This window comes from Pinus tabuliformis, chromosome 8 (assembly GCF_031772625.1).
Source record: "Pinus tabuliformis cultivar Carrire ecotype Pingquan chromosome 8, CPIR1, whole genome shotgun sequence".
NCBI lineage: Eukaryota > Viridiplantae > Streptophyta > Pinopsida > Pinales > Pinaceae > Pinus > Pinus tabuliformis.
In genome coordinates this window covers 1,344,484,382-1,344,502,168 of record NC_142294.1, presented here as the reverse complement: position 1 = coordinate 1,344,502,168, position 17,787 = coordinate 1,344,484,382, and the positions used below count along the sequence as shown (strand labels likewise).

Genomic DNA, 17,787 nt, shown 5'->3' with positions numbered 1-17,787 from the left:
ACATTTCAGACCTTTTCTTCTTAAAGCCCATACAAAGATAATTGTACCCTACCCTGCAGTAAGAGAGTTATTAATCCAAAGAGAAATAGGGGAGAAAAGAGCTAATTGGGTTACTGCGCTTCAAGAATATGATGTAGAAATCCGGCCAGCTAAAATTGTCAGGGGCCAAGGTTTTTGTAGGATGTTAACAAGAGTTTCCTAGTTACCACCAAAAGAAAATCAAGGTAATGAAGTGAAAATATTAGAGGTAAGCCTCAATGATATGCAATCACAATATGCTGATTTGAAATTTTATCTGAAAAACGAATATGCTCCTATGCATCTTAATCATAAAACAAAGCGAGCTTTAAGATTGAAATCAAATCAGTATGAACTAGTCAATGATGTATTGTTTAGAAAAAATTATGATTTAGTATTGCTAAGATGCCTGGAGAAACCTGAAGCCAAAAAGGTCATGCAGGAATTACATGATGGACCAGCTGGAGGACATTTCGGGGGAAATACCACAGCTCACAAAATCTTGCATGCAGGATATTATTGGCCAACTGTATTTAAGGATGCACATGAATATGCAAGAAAGTGTAAAACTTGTCAAACCACAGCCGGAAGAGAAAGAAATTCAACATTCCCTTTACAACCAGTTAACATCCAACAACCATTCGAACAATGGGGATTAGACATAATTGGTGAAATTGTTCCTAACTCTTCCAAACATCATAGGTACATTCTTACAGCGACTGATTATTTTACAAAGTGGGTAGAAGTTGTCCCATTAAAGATAGCTAATACATAAAGCATCACGGACTTCATTGATCAGTACATAATTACCAGGTTTGGCTTACCCTCAACTTTAATGTTTGACAATGCATCTTACTTTTCTGGAAATACAATGGTAGAATTTGCTCTAAAGCGAGGTTTCAAGTTGAAATATTCAGCCAATTATTATCCACAAGGTAATGGATTAGCAGAATCAACAAACAAGAACCTCATCAGAATTATCAAAAGGACTATTGATCAAAATCACAGGAATTGGCACAAAGCATTAACATTTGCTCTATGGGCAGATAGAATTACTCAGAAGGCCTCTATTGGTTCTTCTCCTTTTGCTTTAGTTTATGGAAAAGAAGTTGTTCTTCCCACAAACGTAGCAATCCCATCTCTTGCCCTAGTACAATTCATCGATGAAAACCCTTCTTCTTCTCTCCAGGCTAGACAGTTTCAGATGCTTAAGCTTGAAGAAGAACGAGAAAAGGCTAAAGCAACCCACTTCCATCATCAACAATTAGTCAAAGCTTCTTTTGATACAACTTCTGCTAGTCAAAAAACTCTTGAAGTAGGTGACTTGGTTTTGAAATGGGACAAAGCACACAAGGAAAAAGGTAGACATACCAAATTCCAAAGACTATGGCTTGGCCCTTTTCAAATCATTGAAAAAATTGGACAATCAACGTTTCTTTTACAAGACTTGTCAGGTAAGAAGGATTCTTTGCCTGTTAATGGGAAAATTTTGAAAAAATATTTTTCTTAGAAGATAACCTCTTCCAATTTTGTAACATATTGCTTTTAAGATTCTTAGGAAAATAATGGTTAACTAGTATTTACTTTTGGCTTTTCAAAATAAAATCTTTGATAATATTTATGTTTTTCACTTCTATAAGTAAGCAAGAGTTAAAAGAAATAATTAGGACATTTGAGTACTAAAGTAAACTTAATTTCTTTGGAAAAACTTGATCTTGCTTAAAACATTTATTCTACGAACAAACTCTTATCTTTATAGAGTATGAATGTTTTGTTATCAGTCAACAAAAGAATCTTTAACCTAGTAAGGACTTTCTGCAGATGAGTATCTTAAAAACTCTATCATTATCATCCAAAACTCTTAATAGAGCCAATGATTCACCCCATCTGATAAAATTTTCTTTTCTCAGAGTGTAATTCTAAAATATACGAAACTTAGAAGATAAAAAGTCTCATTATGAGCTTGTTTACCATGTTCATAGGGAAATAATTAAACTGATATTACCAATACTGCATATCAAAACAGGGTAATAGCTAATGATCTCCTCGATCAAAAGACAAGGGGTCTCATCAAGAGCCAGCTTGTTCAGTTTAGTTACAACCAGTGAATGGCATTGTCATTATTAGGTTACCACGCCTAGACAATGTCTTTTAAGAAACCAAAAAGAAAAAGATTATATTCAAAAAGGAAAAAGGGACAAGGTCCAAGTGAGATTCAAAGCAAGTGAATATCATTTTGAAATTTGAAAATTCCTACAGATGGGATAATGAATCATTGTTGGTTAAAAGATAACCCTGTCGAGGCTATGAACACCTGCTGGCAGCAGAGGCTCTATCTGTGATAAATGAGTAAACACCAAAAAAACTAATCTGCAGAAGAAACCTGCTATATCACTTTAAAACTTATTATTGGTTGATGCGAACGTTTATATTTTTATCATTACAAGAGTAAAGTAATTGAATAAGTAGAGTGAGCAAGTAATGATGATTCTAGAGAAATGTTGTTTACCTTATAACTCATGTAATCATTATTCCTATAACTCTAATTACTTTGAAAGTTTTTTAGAAATTTCAGAAAACTACTCAGAGATAACTGGTTCTCCCAAGTGAATCGCCAATTGTTGTACTATGAAACAACCCCCCCATTTATGAAGAAAAATAGCTAAGGTTAGAGATATAAATGGGGACCCTTTTAAATTTTTAGGCTTAGGATAATAATACCTAACTCTAAGAAAATACCTAGCAAAACCTCGCAAAACGAACTAAGGATGAAATCCACATCGCAAATTGCACTTTTCCATGTGACTGTCTTAAAACATCTTCAAAAAATTGCGATCTGCGATCAAATCTCCCGCTGCGATAGCCCGATAAATAGCACCTTGTCATTTCGCAAATCGCACTTCGCAAACTTCACAAGAAATTTAGCTATGCCATTAGAATTTCCATTAGCGATTTGCAAAATGCGATATTGCGATATTCGCAATCGCATTCCTTGGTCTAATCCCACAATGGAGAGCATCCCCGACGTCAAGTTCAGATTGGGGGGAGTAGAGCGAAATGAATCTCCTTGGAGGGGTATTCTGAAGGTGTAACTCGCTTTATGCCTCTGATAGCGCTATATTGTATCCATTTAAAAATTGTGATGTGTGATTAAGAGCAGTAAAACGTGTGAAATAATTATGTTTTAATATCAAAACGAACGAATTGACAAGTTAATAAAGCCCGAGGAAGAATAATCATTTTCCAAGTTATGGGTAGTTAACATCGAGTACCTCATTAAACCTTTCTCACAATCCAAAGTCATTTCAGAGAAGTTTTCGATCTTAATTACCCGATACCATCTGCGCTGATATATATTGTCTTTTCAGGCAAGCTACAAAAGACATGTCATTAAGGAAGGTGATGCAGAAACAGAGCAAGCAGAGCATTGTTGAATCCGAGTTTACAGAGATGGCTCCTATTTTCTCTGATACAGTCTACGACACTACCGGAGGCACAACAGCGTGGGAGGTCATATACAATAGGCTCGAAGATGAACGTCCTAAAATCACTATCACGAAAGCAACAGTTGATTCAACAAGGCCTTCGGAACTTCAATTCAGGGACTCTGCCTATTCTTTCCTTCATAGGATAGGAACAAGAGTTAAAAATCCTCCCATACACGGATATGATTAGGGGAATGATTGAAAATCTCACCATTGAAGATAGGCAATTCAGGAATTCAAGAAAGGAGCTCATAGGGTCGTTCAAAGGAGAGGATCTGAAGAACATGTACCACATACCTGACCCTCAGGATATCTATGACAAGGCGTTCGTGGCCAACTTCACAAAGAAGAACCCGGACCCCTTCAAGTTGATTCAGGGTTGGAGAGTATTGGACAACAAATTCAAATATGACAAATCGGGTATGTATGCTATAGCCTCTTTGGCAAACCCCTACAACTATGCAGCAGCTATGTTATGTAGATTATATGGGTTACCCAATAATACTAAGTTTTCCATAGAATGGATTCCTCTGATTGATGCCTATGTTAATTCCCACATCATGAATTGGCCCTCCATCCTATCTGATAACCTAGCCACCACCATTACCGAATATCGACAGAAGAGAGCCTCCTCTCCAGATAACCTCCCTCCATTCTATTTTAGTGCCTACATTATGGATGCCATCTGTTTTTGCATGACATTTCTAACCATGGGTTGGAAATGGACCTTACAAGACCCCTACCCAATCCATCTCAGTCATAAACAAATATGGGAATCGCATTATATACCTCACTTCTATAAAATATTTCATGTTGTTGTTTTGCCCCTACATCAAATAATTTTCAATAAGAGAGCCCCCAGGTTTTCCCAAGAAGCCGCAACAAACCTGTTTGTTGTCGGCAAATATTTTATTGAAGAATGGTTCACTTACATTAGGGTTTTTGTGCCTGATCCACATGTCCTTCCTTTATATGTTTATGATAAATTATTAGCAAGAGAGATTGCCTACCAAACCGTGGGAAAAGGCTTGACTAAAGTTCTCAAAGACAACAAGAAGTCATTATGGCCCTCTTTTCCTATCAAGTGCAGTTCTTTTGCTTTAGCAAATTTTGTTCATGCTACTAAGGAGTCAACACACATGGAAGCCCTCAGGCTTCATACATTGCCTAAGAGGAAATTTGATCCAGACAAAGTGGCATATAATATCACTACTGCAGTAAAGCTCAAGCAATACAACCATGAGGATAATGATTTTGAAGACTTGTTACAGTCGGTCGAATCCTTCGAACAAGCGTTTGAATGGGCAAAGGCGAATCTGAAACCTGAAGATTTTCAAAGCTTTCAGGAATTCAAAAATGAAAGGCTCGAAGTGATCCCAATGCATTTGTTAAAGCCCGAGGATAAGCCTACACCAAGTGTCACTGTTGATAGTGAAGGTCCTAGTTCTCGAGTAGATTCTCAAGTAAATACTGAGAAGACACCAAACACAGGGAAACCCCAAGACGCAGATAACACAGCAGAGTCCAGTGGAAAGTCAACTCAGAAACAGGTTTTGAGAACCCTGTCTAAAGAAATCAGTCCAGAGGTCAAAGACAGTAGTTTGGAGTAGGAGTGGGATCAGTTTAATCAGAAATTGCAAGGCACTCCCAAAGCGACAAATACCCAAGAAACAATGGAGTATAAAACTCCTCTGCATGTTCATAAGGATACAAAGCCCAAGTCTATCGGTGAGCAATCCAAGCCTATGGAGGAACAAGCGACAATGTCCCAGCATACTGAAATTATCCCTACTCTGCCCACATCAGAAATTGTTTTGAAAGTAACTAAAATACCTCCACTTGATGTGTTCTATAGTCCTCTCCACAAGGTTGTAGTAAGAAGGCAGAGAAAAAGGAAAAGGGTAGACACACCCAAGTTCCCACCTGGAAACGAGCCAATGGACATAGTTTGGAAGGACATTCCTTTCAATCCGGCCGAGAACTTGACTAGACTATCACAGTTCACAAGAGCATATGCATCAGCCACTATGGACAAGGCTACTGAAGTCTCTACTTTGTTAAGGGAAAAAGAGGAGAGGATTGCACAGCTCGAGCAGCAGCTCGAAGCAGAGAAAGCAAGCATAAACAGGCAAGCGGCTGAGCAGCTCACCCAATTGCAGCAAAACATGGAGGTCCTGAAAATAAGTCATGAAGCCGATATATCAGCCAAAAACATGCAACTCCAAGAATTGCAGCAAGCCATGGAAAGGTACAAGGATGTTCCCACTACTAAAGAGTTCGTTAAAGAGGCACTGGAATTAAATTCCCTTCTAGTGAAATAGCAAGAGCATTTTTGCCAAAATATGTCACACATTACCCCTTATCTGACCACTAGCGACCAGCTGACAAATAAGGCAATCGACCAGAGAACTGAGTTTAACGATTTAAACACCAGAATCTCTGAGTTCATCGAATGGCAGGAAATAGAAGACGGAAGGAAAGCCAATCTGCCTGAGATTGAGGAAACTCATAAAGACATTCTCTTCACGGATTGGGACGTGAGAATCAAACAGGTCGAGCTAGCAGTCACAAGGGCAGCTGGGGTATCAAAGAATATCATTAAGGCAGTGAATCACACCCTGTTTGCCACCAACCTGATTAAAGAAGGCAATCTGAAAGAAATGCCCGATTTAAATGCTCTGTATAAAAGCTAGCAGGAAAAGGCGGAGACTCAAAGGGAGGCAATTACAAAATTGACCAAGACCAACTGGGATTCGTATTGGTAGTACCTCATCAAGCCACACAGCCAGATTATGACTCTCAATTGTTCTCTTCATACAACTCAGCGGATGCTGCCACCTCTCACCAATGCGATTTTCACAAAACAGCGTAGGACACATTTTGGGGCACCTCCTCAAATTCAACCGATGACCGATATATGCGATTTGCACATTAGTTGGATAGTATTTATAATTTTATACCCTTCTCATGCATTTAGAGAAGGGTCCAGAATTTTATCAAAAACATTTGTAAAGAATGCACTATTGTAAGTTTGTGAATACTTTGGTGAAATTATGGAACATGATCGTTTCTTTTAGATATCAGACTACTTTCCTTTGTTGATGCACTATTGTATTCTTGGGAGACAATTTGATTTGAAGAAAGAAGTTGGTCTATGTCATTTGTCAAATGAGCAGGACTTCGCACATATGGTACTATTATCTTGTATGATTGATTCTGTTTTCATTTAATTAGTGGCAAAACTTTACTTTCATGAATTGTATGTGAGATTTATTGTTTCTGTTAAGCGTTAATTGCACTTTTGTATGATGCCTAGCTGAAATTGTGATTTTCATATATAACTCATCATATATGCAATATATTTTATAAATTTCTTTGACTAACTATTTAGTCAAAGGAATTATCTTTATACGTTATCATCTCTGTTTAGTTGTGATTAATCTTTATTATCACATGTTAAGAAAATATCTTTGTAGATCGCATACCACACAGGAATACCCGAGTTTATATTAGAATAAGTTAGTTAGGGAATTGCATTATAGAATAGGTCATTTAGATTATCATTATTCTATTGCAAATACTCATGAACCACCCACTCTCATCTTAAAACCCACATTAGGAAATTGGTCCCATTATCACCCAGTCGGAGCCGCCGCTTTAAATGGAAAAGGAGTTGTCTTAAGGTTCGGACCGGGTGGTTATCCCCCATGTTTCGGCAACAGAATTTTGAGGCCGCAGCAAGTAGTTTAATTAAAATTGGGAAGTGTTGATTAATGTTCCTAGAGTGAGGTAGAGGAAAAGGGTGATACTAATGATGAGAATCCCAATATAAGTGATGGTGAGGCATTGCTTGTCATATGTGTTTGTCATTTAAATGTTCTTGCTCATTTATTCATAATGATTTATTTCCCAGTTTCAATATAATGTGCTCTCTCTCTCTCTCTCTCTCTCTCTATATATATATATATATATATATATATCATGTTTCCCTGTTTCCAAATCTTTGGGGCCTCATGTTTCCAATGCATTTCTATTACAAAAACATGTACTCTTTTCCTCCTATCACACTTAGCCTTGAAATTATTGTCATTTGAGACCTATGTTCACATCTTCATGGTAAATTGTTAATTCATTGTGTAGAATGTTAACAGTCATTGTACTTCGAATATGCATTACAATAGCTAGTAGAAAGAGGTAACTATCTTCAATTTCATGCTTCTGACAAAATTTCATTAATTTTGGATAGGTGATGTTAATAGCTAAGATCTGGAGTGGTTGAATGATGGTAGTAAAACCTGTAAATTTTAATAAAACTCGAGTACACACATCCAACTTATTAGATTAAACAAATGGTAGATTTCTCCCTCAAACCTCCTTTGCCCTTTAACGAACAAACAAGAGTGTAGCCTTTACAAAATTTACATACAATAAATGGAAAAAAAACTTCTAGCAATGGTGATGAAAATATAGATGGGAATTTGATTCATATTTGGATTAGAATTTGAGTAGTAAATTGGACAATGGGGTGGCTCTCCTCAACTTCATTTTCATTATTGATAAATAACTTAGCATCTAAGTTTTTCTATGCTACCAGGGGACTCAGCTAGGGATGCCTGATACCCAGTTTTTATTCTTATTGGTTGTTTAATGTCTAAGCAGAATGGTAACAGCATCCAAAATGAAACGAACTATGGAGGGCATCAAAATGAGGAATTATCTTCCTTTGTCTCACAATTTCTCTTTGTAGATAATATTACTCTGTTTGGCTTAGGAAAAGTAATGAAAGCATAAGATTACAAGAATATTCTTGATTTATATAGCAAGCGACAGGAATGGAAGTGAATGTCCACATGTCCTCAATTTTATTTAATATGAGGAAGATTTGAAAAGACAATTTTGTCAAATATTGCCTTTTACTCTCTCACCCTTTAACAATGGACTGAAATACTTTGGACTCTATCTTAAACCTAACAACTCAGTGTTGCAGGATCGGTCCCCCCCCAAAGGATCCAAAGGCGGAATAGCATCCCGTATGGATCCGCTAGCGATCCTTCGGCAGATCCAAAAATCGGATCCACGGTTCTGCCTTTTTTTGGCGATTCCTAGAAAATCGGATCCATTGGGGCCCGATCCGCAGATCCAGAAAGCATCAGGTGCAGATCCGTGGAGGTTCAGGCATGTATCCACCACGGATCGTGAGCGGATCCAAGAGAAGGTGGACGGTTCCGCAGGGCCATTTTTTTAAATTTTGAGTTGTTATGTGAGGAGCTACACTTTTCAAATACTCCCAAGGTGCCCCTGATGCTCCCTAGACGCTTCCTAAATGCTCCCAAATGGTAATGTTAAATTCTTGAAGTAAAAGTGACATTCTCCTTTTACTTAAATTTTTAACATTACCATTAAATGACTCATGATGTTTAAGAATGGTTCCAACCTCATCAGACTTTATGTGGAGAAAATAGAATTTCATATCCCATTCAAAATTCAGCAGACTTAACAGTTTTCAGGATCAATGGGATTGCGGCATTTCATTGGATTATGTCATGTATGAGGGCATGTGATTGGCATTTTATCAAGAGCACCGAGCCCTATATGTACCCGAGTGTTGGTGTTGTTGATTGTTAAACTCCTTTGTCATGGCCTTAGCACAAATGTACCCTTCACTCATTTCAAAATCATTGATCAGGCATGTTAGGCTTTCTCTACCATATTATAAGGCTTGGATTAGGCTGTTTGATCAAAATTGGACAATGTTGACTAATATCCCTAGAGAATCGAAGTAGAAGCAAAGGCTAGACAACAGAAGAAGAATCTAGATTCTAGATGGTTGATGCTGGAATAATTAATCATTGATGTACAATGGATGCCATATCTATCTTGATTTATGTAAAAATATGCATGTTTTCATGTCTTCTACAACTAATTTGGTGTTTTGGATGTTTTTTTAATATAAATGCAAAAAAATAATAAAAAATAGATATATAGTAGACGCTTCACTTCCTAGACTTTTGGGAAATGATGCTTCCGTGTCCCCGCTTCATGCAACGTTGTAACAACTACATATTTCACAATTGGTCTATGTGTTATGAAAAAAACTGTAAGGGAGGGTGACAAACTGGTTTTATAGATGGTTATCTAGGGGAGATAGGCTGACCTTGATAAGATCAATATTAGAGGGGATACATGTTTTTTAGATGTCTTTAGCCCACATTCCAAAAGAAATGTTGGAAAAAAGCAGGGAAGTACTTACAGAGAAACTTCAAAACCTGAAAAAGTAAGGAATCCCAGATAATTAAAATTCCCACATATAGACAAATAAAAGGCTTGCAGACATTTTGAATCTTGATGGAGCATGCCAAGGACTCCAGGTGTTTGTGAAGCAGGAGGCATATTATTCTTGAAAGAAAATCATTCTATTTCTTTTCAAACAGCTGTTGGGCAAGGTAAAATAACAGGGGTAAGCTGTATGCTTTATGGTTGCTGCTAAAAGTTGCATTAGAAAAAGGTATTACCACTTTACAGATCATGGGGTACTCCAAGCTCACTACTCATTGGAAAGAACAAGTTCGCAAATGTTTCTTTTCAGCATGTATTCAGAGAACATAATGAGAAGGCAGATAAGCTCACCAAAGAAGCACTATTACTACAGGAGGGTTTGCTGAGTGTAGCTGAAACATGGGAGGGAGGTTCACTCCCAGGAAAGGTTCTTGCATGAGTGAAGTTATGAACTATTCTGAAGATGGTATCCTGGCCAGTGGCATATTATTAGTTTTTTTTTTGAGGCCTCCCACTTTAAGCTATGAGCCAATGGATGACTGTCTTAACAGGTATATAAAGGCAGTCACTTTTGATTAATTTTTTGAAGTAGCAGTGAGACTAGTCCTCTGGGAGTGCCAGACAGGCACTTTTCTATCTATATTTTTATTTCTCCTTGAAATATCAAATATACATCTTTTTTCTTGGAAAAAAAATAGTACTTTCATAGCTTAATATATATCATTTCTTTTCTAATTTCGAGCTTGTAAGTGTTAGGGCTCAAAGATAACTATGTTCTTATTAAGCACACAGAAGGTAAAATAAACAGTCACATACTAATTGATGCAAATTGTGATTATAGTTCAAGGGACAGCCTTGGTTGAATATCTTGCTACCACCTTAAAAGTAACTGATGTTCTGAATCAAAAACTATCCAGTAAATTCAACTTGATAGTTTACTAGAAATTAGAAGACAAATGCGTGGTGAAAAAAAGGCAGGATAGGATATATTTCGATCTCACCTTTTATGGAAAAGATGAGCAACAAAGGCAAGATTGAGATTTGGAGAGCCTTCCAAGATATCCTTTGGAGACAAATAGCTTGTACAGTCCATTTTTTCTGCTTGTGCAAGAACTAGTTTTGCCCTTTCCATAGGGTTCTCTGTATTCATAGTGTCCAGACAACAATACTCTGGTGCAAGGACATTTAACAGGACAGCATAGGCCTCTGCATCCTGTATCAAAGGAAAACAAACAAAATTTAACCAATTCCTTCGAGAGAGGAGGAAAATATGACAGTTAATCTCCTTCTGTAATGTTAAATCAACCTAGACTTCCCACGCAAAACAAGCATCAAAGAACTTAATTATCTACAGTTCTGCAGAAACCCAGAAGAAGAGCTGAACTGACTTTTAGCATATAAATTTCCATATATTCAAGTAACTAAACATGTGAAGTTTTATGGAGGAAGCTAGATGTATTATGGAGTACAACAAGCCCTCACAAAGTCACATGCCCACACAGAGACACAAGATGTAGTGAATGAATATTAAATTCTTGAGAAAATGAAGGTTTGTTAAAAAAAAAAAAAGACTAAGCATTCAATCCATCATCCCCTATTCCTGTATTCTTCAAAATGTCAAATTCTGGCTGACAATGTCCCACACCTGGATGTCATGTGGCCAAGAACTTTCACAATTGAAAAACAGTCGGCAACCCAAGAACATTTGACAGGGCCACAAAACAACATGTTGGGCTTATAATTTCTAAAATAAATTTTAGCAAAATAGAGACATGCAAACATGCTCTTGAAAATTAGTTAAATCTTAAAAGGCTTAAGGATTTGTTGGTAGAAGATACATTCTGTTGACTCTGATTCCCAACACAAGCTTGCTGTGAACAAGTCAGGTTTAATTGCAACCTAAAATACAATAGATGGAATAAATCAAAATCCCCAAGTACAGAGCTTTGAAATTTGAATATCCATTTACCTTCACGTCTGAAGAGAAATTTGTAACGTTTCTCTTGTAACCTGCTTTTTGAAGATGAAAGTTCATCCATCTCAGCAAAACCTTATCAGGTGGTAGATTCAGGAGCTCCTCCACGTCCTAGTAGATTGATTCATAAAATACATCAATAAACCATCACAAGAGTTAGTGCCCTGCCTAACAGTAGAAAAACACTAAGCTAGCACTAGCATAAGATAATAATTAGGCAGACCAATAGCACACAAAGAGGAATAATAAGTTCCTCGATCCAGACCTTACTGTCATCAACTAGCTCTACAAGTGCTGGTGTTTTCTTCAAACTTAAGTCCGCTAAAAGTTGAATCTGCGAATGAACAATCATAGATTCATATGTGGTTTAACCTTGTCTTTGAAAATATAACAAGTAGGATAAGCAAGGAGTGCTAATCTGCCAAATTTAAGACTGCCATCCTTGAAAGTAGATTCTCAGCACTAGATTGGGTTTTTGACATGACTGTGTAGATATTATGAATCAAATAGTAAAATACATCATGTCAGAACTCATATTACAACTCGTACCATACACTGTAAAAATTAAAGTTTATCATAACATACCTTGATAATTTGAGATATCAAGCCAAGTACAAGATAAGGCTGCAAATACAATATACACGCTGCAAGATTAGATAAGGCACAGAAACACATCAATTCAATCAATTTCCGAAACAGAAGGACCTTTCCATTTACAAGAAGTCCTCGAAAGGCAGGTCCAGATAATATATGAATTTGAAAACAGAGTCCATGTTCCTATCAATAAGAGAACCAAAATGGACCTACTTTCTAAAAGAACATAAATTTATAATGTTCACAACCTACTTCCTCAGTTGAACGAATCTTTAGAAATTGCAACCGTAGAGAGATCATAGATAGGTGAAAAAACACTAATTCAAATTTAACAATGTATTATTATGAATACACTTCCCTCAGTTTATGAGTTATGAACTAGGTAATTTAAGGATCTAAGCCATTAAAACATCAAGTAAAACGCAAAGCCAAACAAAGAGACTTAGACATGTAGCATATTTATAACAATTAATGCAGCTCTAAATCTTTCAATACTAGAACATGTAAGTCAGAACACTAAACTATAGCAATTGAGCTAACATACTATGGCAGTGCTAATATATAAAGGAGGGATCAAACAAAGTAACAAAACACTGAAATTCCGCAACATAACTAAATAGCTAATTTCAGTTGACCTCATTTCAACCAAATCTTGTGTTCCAATATGTAATTTAACAACATAGATACAACTATACAGCTTATTTAACTTACCCTTCCTTCAGCTAAGTCCTGCATACAAATATGTAATTTAACAACCCATATACAACTATACAGTTTATTTCACTTACCCGCCCTTCAACTAAGTCCTGTGTTCCAATATTTACTACTGTGCATCCAATAGCCTTTGATGAATTGAGACAAAGTGTATGATTTTCATTTATTTCCCATGGATTAAGCTTTGGTTTCGTATTTATTGCTCGGTCATCAATGGTACCAGGAACAGCCACATTGATCAATTTACTGCATCATGCCCACAAAAACAGAAATGGTCATTGTCTTCACATTCTTAGAAGTATGACAACAGCTAGTAGTATGAACAAACCACAAAATCCAAATTGACTCAAAAGTTGTTGAAATGTAGCTATCATATAATTGCAACAAGGTTCCCACTTTTAGTTAATTGAGTATTCATACCATAGAAGAATGCCATCTTTCACTATATCAAAGAGATCATTTGTCATAGGATCAATTGGAAGGTATCTTTTCATCACTGGATCATCTCTAAGATAGCTATTGATATGAGCAACATATGCCACCTTCTCAGATTCACCAATTGTGTGAAGCAAGGTGGTTGTGGCATTCTTCAGAAATGCAGATTTGTTCTTGGAACCGCCTAATTTTTTATTTGCCAGTGTCTGCAAATTAAGATACATCTGCCAAAAAAGTTCCCGCCCACAAAAAAAGTAAATAATCATCTATTGGATAAGAAGCGATTACATCAGCAGCTGAAAAATTCAAACTCTTCTTGCATATAATTGCATTACAATGAGACAAAGCAGGGAAGAATAGAAGGGTGATATTTGCCAAGAAATTATCATGCATCCAAACTCTGTGGAGTTATTACATGCATACACTGAAAAACTTAAATCAATAAGGCAAACCACTGCATATCAATCGGTGAATTGATAAATACTTTTCTTTTAGTAGCAACTCCTGTCAAAGCTTCCTATTATCACGAGAGGTAAGTACATAGTTATATGATTGCATTCCAAATATCTTAGTTAGGAACTTTGATGGCAAACATGAATGTTTTAGCTACAATTGTGTATGTTAAATTAGGGGATCACGTCCCTGCAGTGCAATGTTTAACTAAACACAACAGCTTTACGCATTTTTAAGTTTATGGTACATAGGAATCTTTTACTTGTGCAAATACTGGCAGCAAAGACACAAAAAGATGAAAGAGAAATATCCGATATGTAGCGGGGATGGTAATATGAATTTTGAAATACCTGAGTGAAAAGATTTTATATAGGATTTGAACTGAATCAAATTGAACTAACAGAGGTTATTAGAGAGAGCATATTTTGGCTATTTTGCCTGATAACATTTTTTCCGATAAAATATAAACCTTAACACCAGCAGAAGAATATATAATAGAACCACAATCACAGCTTATTCTCCGTGCAATCTATATATCTGCACACACAATACAACCCAAAATGCTAAACACAGACTACCCATAATGGCATTATCAGTCCATTGCATATGGGTTGATCACATGCAAACACAGTACAGGATCCAAGGAAAATAATAGAATTTGACTATTTCCAATCAAATATAAGTGAGAAAATCAACCACATCATATGCCAGTAATCACGGTCTCCAATCTCTCTTTATTGGCTACATGCCCCACAACATAGTTCTGAGTGCCACCATAGGTTCAATGAGAAATCTACAAGCAGAAGATGACGCACATGTTCTATCAACAACAACAAAAATTCTGTGTAGAAGTAATGAGAAATAAGAAAAATAAAAGAGAGCAAACCATACTTAGTTTGACGCAGGAAATTGCAATCATGAATTCATCCGATATAACAGAAATAATGATTGGTTTCCGGTTTCCTTTCATTTTCTAATGGGCTAAATCAGAATTAAACAATGCCAGGGAAAAGAGCAGAATACGTGCTGTTCTGCTATAGAAACATAAAGGAAATTCCCGTTTCTCATAAGTCATCATTATAATCTTCATCTCTGTGGGATTATAGCAATCACACACAATAACAACTTATTTCCGTGGAGGTCCCTGACCGACGATAACAAGCCTATATTTACAACACGAGAAAGACCAAAAACAGACTGTACTCATCAAGATGGCATCATTACACACACACCCCTGTATAAACCCAAGCGGCTGGGGGATTGAAAGGTAGTTACAGGTTTAGAGACTGTAGTTATAATCAGACTGCAAAACCAATGGAAGCTTCAATATCAAGTATAACCAATACAAATCACCACTCATTTCACAAGAATAAGGGCTAATCCGGCCCTTGATCAACTAGAGTTCAATTTTCTTTTTTAAATCTTTACCCTCTTCTGTTTTATATTTAACATTACAGATTTGGCATCAGGACAGGAAGCCCACAGTTCACACCACCTTTAAAGGCCTTAACATGTTGCCCCTCTCTATGAAATATTAATTTTTCTCGTAAATCCAATCAATGATGACTCACCCGTAGAAAACCTTCGAAATCCACCAACTCTTCTGCATTTGAATGGTATTCGGCCACAACAGCCCCTACCTCCTCCTCGCTGAGCAACTCCTCAAAAGCTTTCAGTTTAGTCATTCCAGAACTCAAATCCCCTGCAGTTAATTCGCCCTTCTCCTTCTTCATGGATGCATACTGTACACAAATTCAATGAAATCAACCATTCCAGAATTCATTCACGCAAACTCTCTGTTAATCTTAAAAACTGAATGACATAACAATAAGAAATGTTAAAATGGTCCAGATAGAAATTTATGTGTAATTTGGCTGAAAATAAAACAGACCTGTGATTTTAAAGTTCGAAGTTCTGTCTGGGCGAACTGGCTCTGAAGCCAAGGATCTGAAACCAATACACCCACGTAGCCTGCCATTGTAATATACCAAAAATGGATTGGAAAATGGTATTTTGAAGGCACTAATGTATAAAAAGCTGTAGATTCCAGGGAACCCAAGAGTAAAAGCTGGCTTTAAAAGCCTGAATTCGATCAAATAAGGATGCTCTCATGCACTAAAAGGCGTCAGAATGCGAGAAGTCGTGGCTGGAGAGAAATGAAACTCTCCAAAGGCGAAGTATCCGCCGACCAACTGTTCACTGCCACCGCAGACGATACGGGGTCACAATTTATGTTTTGTTAAGTGCCAATCTACCACATGGGATGTTATAGGGACCCGTAAGGGCTTTTAATGAGCATTCATGTCTTGTATGACATGGTTGAACCAACCTGAATTCAAGGTATTTCTAGTTTCATGTTAAATTCAGTTCATTAGGTTGTTATCAATGTAAAACGAAATTCATTTGCTTTATTTGATCAGTGGGGTGATTGCTGAAATGTTATTCAAGCTGTTTCCGTTTTTTATGTGAATATTAATTCCTTAATTGAGGATCTTTGAAATATTCATCCATGTGAAACGAAATCCTTTGACAAAATATATGTGACTCTGGTTTCTTTTGATCCGCGGGCCATGAGGACCATACTATATATATATGGTTTCGGCCAAAGAGTATATTGTTGATGTGAAAAGGAAAAAGCACACATGCCACTCGATTCGAGGATAACTGAACTCACAATCCCGGTCATACGATAGGATTGATTTGTCTTGGAGAATCTTCATTCTTGGGAAATGAAAGATAATCTATTGTATTATATTACTGGAAAAGTTTTCATTATATAAAATTGGATATTTTTAAGTTTATTTCATGAATTCCATGCATCGAAATCATACAGAGGAAAAATCTATTTGTAATCCCATTTGTTGTCAAAGTTGTAGGTCATGGTTCCATCTACGACATCAAGTGATTAGGCTAGCGCTTTAGTGTGCATTTTGTTAGAGATTTAGTAAGTGGGTTGGGTTGTTTTTAATGACTTAATGTTATTGTGCTAATGGTTGTATTAATATGAATCCTATTAGGGGAGATTTAAATCACATTCGAACTATTCAATGGGAAAGATGGATGGAAGAGGTTACAAGGTAGATTAAAAAGAGAATAATGTTAGAGATATTTTTGTGGTTGATTTTGTAAGATACATTTAGGAAGTTTATGAGTGGGAAAAGGAGGTGGAAATATTTATGAGGATTCATCAGATATGGTATTTAAAGCTTAGCAAAAAAGTAAGATCTTGCAATGGTTATTAGAGGGAATTTTTGTTCATCGTGGTTTGCTTTTGGAAGTTGTTGCATCTCCTTCTCCTCTAAAGAACTCTAGTTTAATTATCTATCCCTCCCTCTATGGTAAATCGATGAGCTTAGAAGATGTTAAGGGACAACTATGCACTCAAGACGTAAATATGGTGGATGGCACAAGTGAGGTTTTCCTTGCTGCTATTTCTAGAAAATAGAGGTGTGAGAATACATTGACACAGATTCATTAGACAACATACTAGTTGACACCCATGTGGGGTAAGAATATCAACATTTTTCCTTTTTGTTTTTTGCATGTTTGCTTAATTAGTATGTAAGGTAGTGTGCTACTGAGCCTTAGAAGCTAGAATAAGAGTACTAGAATATATAGGAAAATGGACATACTGGGTTGTTTTTTAGACATTTGGCCATGGCTATGTTTAAACTTTCATATTTTTGTATTGCTAAAAGTTTGGTTTAGCCACAACATTTTTTAATATAAATTATATTGTGTCAAAAAAATATGTAGTATCATAGCAAATATAAACAAAAATGTCAATTGGGACTGGGTCAAGTGGTTAAGAGGAATGATTGTTATCATCCCTACCCA

The 17,787-nt window shown here is 36.5% G+C and overlaps 1 protein-coding gene across 1 annotated transcript in view; it reads right to left on the bottom strand.

Annotated features, from left to right (window-relative positions):
• Positions 1-16,479, bottom strand: part of LOC149240459 (fimbrin-5-like) — a 45,295-nt gene extending 28,816 nt beyond the window's left edge. The window contains exons 1-8 of the mRNA XM_089373711.1: positions 15,842-16,479; positions 15,522-15,692; positions 13,483-13,721; positions 13,137-13,308; positions 12,340-12,378; positions 12,020-12,088; positions 11,749-11,865; positions 10,781-10,992 (exon numbers count right to left, since the gene is read on the bottom strand). Of these exons, the coding sequence (XP_089229837.1) occupies positions 10,781-10,992; positions 11,749-11,865; positions 12,020-12,088; positions 12,340-12,378; positions 13,137-13,308; positions 13,483-13,721; positions 15,522-15,692; positions 15,842-15,928 (1,106 nt within the window). The 5' untranslated portion in view covers positions 15,929-16,479. The remainder of the gene's footprint in view (positions 1-10,780; positions 10,993-11,748; positions 11,866-12,019; positions 12,089-12,339; positions 12,379-13,136; positions 13,309-13,482; positions 13,722-15,521; positions 15,693-15,841) is intronic.
• Between the last annotated feature and the right edge of the window lie 1,308 nt (positions 16,480-17,787).